Source organism: Fukomys damarensis, unplaced genomic scaffold (genome assembly GCF_012274545.1).
Source record: "Fukomys damarensis isolate Sample0158 unplaced genomic scaffold, DMR_v1.0_HiC HiC_scaffold_35, whole genome shotgun sequence".
Classification (NCBI taxonomy): Eukaryota; Metazoa; Chordata; class Mammalia; order Rodentia; family Bathyergidae; genus Fukomys; species Fukomys damarensis.
This window is the reverse complement of record NW_022900947.1, coordinates 37,071,669-37,079,890: the sequence shown is the minus strand read 5'-3', so window position 1 is coordinate 37,079,890 and position 8,222 is coordinate 37,071,669. Positions and strand designations below refer to the sequence as shown.

The 8,222-nt window shown below is 38.3% G+C and overlaps 1 protein-coding gene across 2 annotated transcripts in view; it reads right to left on the bottom strand.

The window, feature by feature from the left end:
• The window catches only part of Gabrb1 (gamma-aminobutyric acid type A receptor subunit beta1), a 382,896-nt gene that overhangs the window by 16,709 nt on the left and 357,965 nt on the right, over window positions 1-8,222 (bottom strand). The window contains exons 8-9 of one of the 2 annotated variants that reach the window (XM_033758852.1): window positions 7,455-7,699; window positions 6,612-7,143 (exon numbers count right to left, since the gene is read on the bottom strand). In XM_033758852.1, coding sequence (XP_033614743.1) covers window positions 7,003-7,143; window positions 7,455-7,699 — 386 coding nt within the window. In that variant the 3' untranslated portion in view covers window positions 6,612-7,002. Of the gene's footprint in view, window positions 1-6,611; window positions 7,144-7,454; window positions 7,700-8,222 lie in introns of those variants that run through there. The other variant, XM_010640191.2, reaches the window with a different exon arrangement.

The window sequence follows — 8,222 nt, the reverse complement described above, 5'->3', positions numbered from 1 at the left end:
ATATAGCAAAACTCATTTCAATGTAATTGAAATAAAACATAATCTTGTTTTCAGTGGCAGTTTTAAAGCCCTGTGAGGAATAACTCTGGGCTCAATTTACTTTGCCAACAATAAGTTATTTCCGTCATGATGACCAATTCAGAAAGAGTCTTAGTTACTGAGCAGTTCTGAAGTACAGAGTGGGAAGCCAAGTGATGTACAGCTGCAAAATGAACTGGGTCACTGTCCTCAAGAAGCCTACAGTCTAGTTAATGAAGCGATGCAGTGTGGATGGCTACTTTCCCCTGTACAGAGCAGAAGCCTTAACAGGCACAGCTCCCAGCCTCCCTCATCTTGTAGACCGTCCCACATCTGTGCTGTCAGTCCATCATCTCATTACTGCTGCTGAGCCCTGATCCTTCAGCCTGGAGTCCATGAAACTTCTTGTTTGTGAGGGGGTTCTGTAGGAGGCTCTTCTCATGATGTTTCCATCTCTTTACATATCCTAACATCTAATGGCAGAAGTGGAAACTTTACTTATTTTGAGAAAGAGTAGGTGGTCTAGTACGAACATATGTAAACCTAACCATTGTGTATTAGAAACAGGCAGGAAACAAGATAAAGATAAAATGAGGCAACTAACAATTGTGCAGAACATTATCTAGGTAGAAAAAGTTATCCTAGTGTCTTACTTTTCTTGTTGCTGAGAAAAAACACCTGATACCTAAAGTTAAAGGAGGAAAATTTTATTTTGGTTGACAGTTTGTAGAGGTTTCAGTTCATAGTTGGCTGGCTCTAAATCAGGGTGGCAATGGCAGAGGGGCATTGAAGAGGAACAATAATTTACAGCAGACAGAAGGAGGAAAGGCAGCAAAGTAGCAAGTAGCAAGCAATAAGGGACTGGTAGTGGCAATAGCTGTCCTCTTTCTGCCCCTTATATTCTACCCAGGGTACCTATTCTTAGGGCAGGTAGCACTCACACCTAGGGTGGGGTACACTTCATCCTAGCATTGCGCCACTAATCAGTCCCAGAATCATGACCTTAATCCCAACATCATACACTGTAGATCCAGCCCCCTCCCGAAACTCCTACCTATGACCCCATGAGGCTTTGGGGAGCATCTACACACAAGGCACGACACCCAGATTCCTTCCTATTCTGCATTTTCCCCCTTCTGTGTTTTAGACTTTCCAAAACATCCTGATCTGACCACTGCTTTCCAACATCCTCTCTCGACTTAGTTGACCTTTTTCTTCCAGCATGGCAACCCTGTGGTCTTTGCTTTGCATAGCAGCTTTGCATAGCAGCTAGGATGATGCTTTAAAAGTGCAAGGGGTATATATCTCTTCTACTCAAATCTTTTAGCCACTTTGCAAGTTATAGCATGAAATCTAAGGTGGGTAGGAGGGTGCAGGCCAGTAATACTGGTACTATGGAAGGCAGAGAGAAGAGAATTGCAAATTTGAGGCCAGTCTGGGCAATTTAGCAGCTTAGCAAGACTGTTTCAAAAAAAAAAAAATTAAAAAGAGCTTGGGTGTAGGTTAGTAACTCAGTGCAAAGGCACTGAGTTCAGTCCCTCCGAGTTACCCCCCACCCCACAGAAAAGAAAAAGAAATGTACATTTCTTACACTAATTTGCAAATACCATGTGAGTTGGCTTCTGGAAGTCCTCTGCCCTCATTTCCTAGCTGTTGCCCATGAGTTCTCTGCTCCATTCACACTGGCCTTTTGTTGGTTGTCCTTTCAAGCTCCTAGGTTCTCAGGACAATTTCATCTGCTAGACTTCTCTCCCAGAATGTTCTTGCCCATGTTGTTATCTAGCTGGCTTCTCATGGTTTTCTTTACTGTTAGTATCATCATCTTCATTCTAAAATGTAGTTGTGTACCCTTGTTTCAATTTCCTCAAATGGAGTATTAGCTCACGTGCTTTTAATTACTCCTCGTCCTCACAGAGCTAAGGAGGGGCCCAGTAAAGTTCTGCATAGTCTAACTTGAGCCATCTTTCTAAGTTCTGTTTGAGTTTCAGTGGCCATGGGTAACTGAGTGGGTAGAATCTCTAGTGCCCTGGGATTGTGGTTCCCAGACATTAGTGCACATGTGAATCAGTTGGGAAGCTCGCTAATAATACAGATTTGAGTTCATTTCATTCCAGAGTGAGGTCCTCTAAGTCTGCATTTTATACCAGTCTTCTAAGAATCTTAACTGTCTGTGGAGGCTGCCCATTGGTTTGACCTGTCTCATTCTACCTTGACAACACTGCCTTGATATTCCTTTAGTGAATGTGGTTGCATTTCTGAGCACCAGGAACATGCACATGGCCTAGATCTGAGCATTTTGTATTTTCCACCTTCCTGGTTGAAAGCCCTAATTACGCATAAGAATATGATCCCAGTTAGTAAAACAAACAAACATCCAAAACTAAATTCTGGATTTTTGTTGTTGTTGTTGTTGTTAGAACTATGTAGGAATAAGAGTACTTTTGTGCTAGAATTGTAGAGCTTGACAAATGTGGAATTTGAGGTTACCATGGGAGAAGGATCTACTAAAAATAAGGCCATGTTAAGAAAAGCAGAATGAAGAGACGAAAAGGGATACTGTCTGAAAGGCACTATTTGAACACCTGGATAATAGGCTCATACGAAAATAGAACTATGCGTGGACTCTACAGTTGTGTGAGCTGAAATAAGTCCCTCTACTTTTTTTTTTCATTCTTGAGCCAGTTTAGTAAGCTACATTTCTTTCTCATCCATCAAAAGGATCCTAGATGTTTGGGTAGAGAAAAATGGACAATAGGAAGGAAGGAGGAAAAGGAAAAGGGAGAGGGAGAGGAAGAGAGAGAAATTCCTGTAAAGGAAACAGATTGTTGAAAACTCTGGACATAGGCTAGACTTGAACCAAACCAGAGGTTTAAGGGTTAAAGAAGCTTATGAACTATTAGCACAAATTGTCAGCAGAAAATCTGGATTTCTGCACAACTCAAGATGCTCAGTGAGAACAATCAAAGGCAAGCTAAGCTTTCCAGTTGGCCTGAAGGTGAGGAGATGAAGTGGAAGTGGGATCCAAGAGCAAAAGCTAACAGGTAAGGAGCTGTTTCAACCTGGAGTTAAGAATGCAGCTGTTTACTTTTGTGATTCCCATTTTCACATGCTTTTGCACCTTGGAATTCATAGTAACGCACAACTGATTTACATTTAGAAAGCTGCCTGACAGTATTTAGATGACTTACCACAGAAAGCAGACACAGGAAAGAAAAGACCAGATCACAGTACCAGTGTCTAATTCAGAAGGGAAAAATTCTATTTCTTGCTTTTTGGGGTTGTGACTGCACATTATGAGTGAGCCTCTAGTTGATTCCCCATTGTCTTTCAGGAGTTAGAATGACTTTGAGTAGTTTCTGGTCACAGACTCTCCGTACATCCATTTCATCCAATACATTTATTTGCAGATGACAGGCATTGTGGCCAGCATTTACAACTAAAAAGTTCCAGGTTAGTATAGAAGTGTCCCTTAGGTAGCTTACTTAAAGTCTTGTTGTGCTGTGAAATCTATCTTTCAAAACTCTAAATACCGTCCTTAGTTTCCAATGATGCCTGAGGGGTTCATGAATCTATAATCTTTATCACCTTGGAGAATAAAACTCTCCTAATGCCTGGATTCAGCAGCTGTACTCATATTAAAAAATGCTGCAGAGCAGCTGGTGGAGATATAAATCAATACCAGGCTTACATTCAGAAGCTTCAGTACAGACATGCCTTGACCCGACTGCCCAGCAGAGACCATAAAAACAAAGTGTAATTATGAACCATGCCACTCCGTGTTCAACATGCCCATGTAAGTATTAGAATCCCTAAAAATGGAAGTTGTCTGGGACCATAACATACATGCTATTTAAATTAACTTTTGACAAGCATCTAAAAGGGAAAAAGGAAGCTCATCCAACCATTCAAGGGGAAATCTAATATCTTCTATTTTTAAATTTAACCACAGGGTAGCATTTTAAAATACTATGCAATCTTCATTATTAGTTTAACTGATGGAGATGATACACTAGACAGGTGAAGCTTGTTACTGAGACATTGTCTCTTTGAGCCCCTGGTTTTAGAAAAGGATAAGGAAGTTGACATCTGCTATATCTATGCGACTGCAGGGATGATTAAAACAAGTTGCATGAGATGGTAACACAGTATCATTACATCTGAATATGAAGAAGTCAATACAATCTCAGCTAGAACACTCCCTTAAAGATTATATGTAATATTATATGACAGTGCGATTCAGAAATTATAGCAGATTTGATATAACGCAGACTTAAAATTTAAAATCAAAGTGATAGGGACAGTAACAGTTTGGGGCAGATTTTTTTTTTTTTCTTACTTATTGTGAAGACATAATTTTATAAAACATTTTGATGTAACAGTCAGTGCCCGGTGTAGTCTTTGCAAACTAATCTTTCATTTACTCATTCATTCATTCATTTTATTGTACTTCTTTGGTATTTGTTCTGCTTTCTGAGTACAGAACATAGACAAAGAACATATACAAATTCCGTGGTGCCTGTGCTTAGGAAGCTGCTGTGTAGTAAGAGAGAGGCAAACAAAATGTCCTCCTTATTATGGAAGTCCTAGGGTAGAAAAGTACAGGATCTTGTGAGAATGATGAGAATACAAAATATAAATGATGTCAGTTAAACAAATCTCAAAATAGGAGCATTCGTGGTCAGAACTGAGAAATTCAGAGAAGCCTAGCCTGGCCTTTAATCTTGCTAATTCTTTCCTCTGTTGCTTAGAATGTGATATTAATTTACCTAATGAAATTTTCAATTTTGTGATTTCCATTGATTCTTCTTTTAGTTTTCATTGATTTTCAAAACTCCGTTTCTTTATTCATTGTATTCATATTTTCTTATTTTCTGTATTTTAAACTTTTTATTTTAAAATTATTACAGAGTCCTAGAATGTTGCAGAGATATCACAGAATGGTTACATGGACTCTTCACTCAATTTTGGTTGTACTTCACCTAACTTCTTACTATATAGTAGCAAAACTAAGGGACTGACATTTGTATAACATGTGCATAGTTCTGTGTAATTTTATTACTTGTGTAGATTTTGTGTAATTACCACTGCAATCGAAGTGCAGAACTATTCCACCATGACAAAAATCTCCCTCATTCTGTCCCTTCTTAATCATTAAGCCTATCCACTGCCTTTCCTACTAAAGCTTCTGGCCACTAGTCTGTTCTCTATCCCTGTAATTTTGTTGTTTCAGGAATGTTATATACATGGGATCAAAAAGTACACACTTTTTGAAAGATTGGCTTTTTTCCTCACTCAGTATAATGCTTGAGAATTATCCAAATTGTCACATGTATCAGTATTTTATTATTGTATTGGACTAGTATTACATGGTATGAATGTGCTACACTTTAATTATTCACCTGTTATAGGATATTTGATTGTTTTCAGTTCTGAGCTATTTTATGGACTTTTAAATATATGTTAGTTATTTTATAGTATTTATCTTTGAAACCACTATTTAAGGCATGTTTCTATTGGCTACAGTTTTTCTAAATCATGGTTACATTTTCCTGTTTGGTCTCATGTTTAGTGATTTTTTTTATTATACAGTACATGTTTTGAATAATGTTATTTTCCTTGAAGAAAGTTGGGTTTTGTTATATTATTAACATAGCACCTAGAATATGTGGTACTTAGTTTTATTTGTTGTTTTGGAGGGTGTGTTTCAACTTCTCCTTTACCCCAAGGGAAATCCTTATTTTCATAACTTGATTTTTTTCTTTGGCATGATCCTTTTGGGACTTTAAAGGAAAGCTTAATGTCTTTACCACATCCCCTAATACTACAGCATCAAACTCCAAACTTTGACTCCCACAAGGTGGGCAGAAACTAAAATCTCTATTTTGTTTTGGTTGCTGTTTATTTTTTAGATGTTAGCTATTCCCCACCTCTGGACATCCTGGCATTTTTACCTATAAATTTGTAGTTCATGGATTCAATGGAAGTTTATATTCAGATTTTAAGTACCTGTCATGGCTCACTTATTTCTGAGAATTTCAGAAACTATGGAAGGATCAAAATCTCCCTTGGACTCCTTCACCCCAAAAGACTGCAGTTTTCTGTTGCAGTTCTGCTGCATGCACCCCTGAGTGGAGAGGGGCCTGCAGGAAAAGCTGTATAAACACAGCTGATGACTTACACTGTATGGCTCTCTTCTTTGGAGGGTTGATTCTTTTCTAGTTTTTGCTCATCTTTGTGTCTCATGTAATAAGCAGAATTATTTATTTATTTATTTATTTATTTATTTATTTATTTATTTATTTATTTATTTTTGGTACCGGGGATTGAACTGGACCTTGTGTCTTTTCTAGTTTTTGCTCATCTTTGTGTCTCATGTAATAAGCAGAATTATTTATTTATTTATTTATTTATTTATTTATTTATTTATTTATTTATTTATTTTTGGTACCGGGGATTGAACTCAGGACCTTGTGCTTGTGAGGCAGGCAGTGGAATCACTGAGCTAAATCCCTGGCCCCAGAATTAACTTTTTTCTCAGTAGTTATAATTTTTTATTTGTGGAATGGTGCATCTGATACAAACATTCTGCCCTATCTTAACATGTCTTTTCTTGTTTTTGAATTTTGGTATAAATTTGCCTGCCTTTTTGTGAAAAATATCTGTGGAATTCCTAGTCTGGTTTTCCATGACTTGACTGGGCCTGTAATCTCTGTGGGTATGGCCTCATTTCCACTTAGGAGTACAGAGTATATTCACTTTCTTGCTCTTATTTATTTACCAAATAGATCTTGCCTTGTTCTTTGACAGATAATTTGAAATCAGTAATGATGAACGTGGGCTCGAGTTCCAGGGTTAGGTATGTATGATGCTTCAGATATGGCTTAAGTGTGACTTCCAGCGTTCGTGTGTTGGAAGCTTGCTTCTCAGTGTGGTGATGTTGGGAGGTCGGACCTTAAGACATGAGGCCAACAGGAGGTAGGTAGGTTAATTGGAGGTTCTGCCTTGGGAAGAAGTTGAAGGAGTGGAAGGATCCTTGAATTGCTGTGTGGTTCCTGCTGCGTGATGTGACCACTTTCTCCTGCCCATGCCGCCGTCATCTACTGTAGTGCTAGAGTCAGCACTGTGCTGTTTGAAATTTAAGAGTTCAAAACGATGAGCTAAACAAAACTCTTTTCTTTATAAGACTAGCCTGCCTCAGGTATTTTTCATAGTAACGCAAAACTGACTAATAAAATATAGTATTAATCTATATAACCTTCAGCCTAACTTTTTTAGTCTTCATTTCCCAAATATGCAAAATGAATTGTTGATTGAGTTTTAATCAAAATAAACTAGATTTTATAAGTAGCTGTTTGCTGCTATGATTGTCCTGGGTACTGCACTGATAAATCTGGGAGAAGTAAGCATTATTAGTAATATTAGTAATAATACATTACCTGGACTTTATTCATCTCCAGTTTGTTCTTCTCATTGGCACTTTGATCTTGTTTGCTTGCTCCCTTTTTCTGAGGGCCCTTACCAAAAAAGATGTAATTTACAAAGGCATATTCCAGCAGAGCCAGGAACACAAACACAAAGCAGCCCATCAGATAAATGTCAATTGCTTTGACATAAGGGATCTTTGGCAGGGTCTCCCTGAGGTGAGTGCTGATGGTTGTCATTGTCAGCACTGTGGTGATTCCTGTGAAACAGAAAGACAAAGCTTCGTTGAAGCAACCCCTGTGAAATTATCCTTTTCAAGATTACGAGGATGGATGACATTCCCTTAACCGTACCCCAGAATCATGGCATTAACATGCTAAGTCTTTGGATGAAAGGGCACACATTTTGAGAGATAAAACCAAAGCCTACTCCCATAGTCCATCAAGAAACGGAAAGTGCAGTTAATGGAGGATTGACAACATTTTAAAAAATGTACCAAGGAAGAAGAAAAACATACAAAAAGTCAGATTAAAAATCTAATCAGAAGCCTGCCTCCAAATGTCTCTCGGTTTTGCTTTGTGTGGTCATCACTTTCTTCTTTCTCTCAGTATCTCATCTGTGTCCCTTCAAATATCTGTCCTGTGATACTAATCTCCACAGAACCCACTACCAATTAAAAGTTGATGACCAGGGCTGGGGATTTAGCTCAGTGATTCCGTCTCCTGCCTCACAAGCACAAGGACCTGAGTTCAATCCCTGGTACCAAAAAAAAAAAAAAAAAA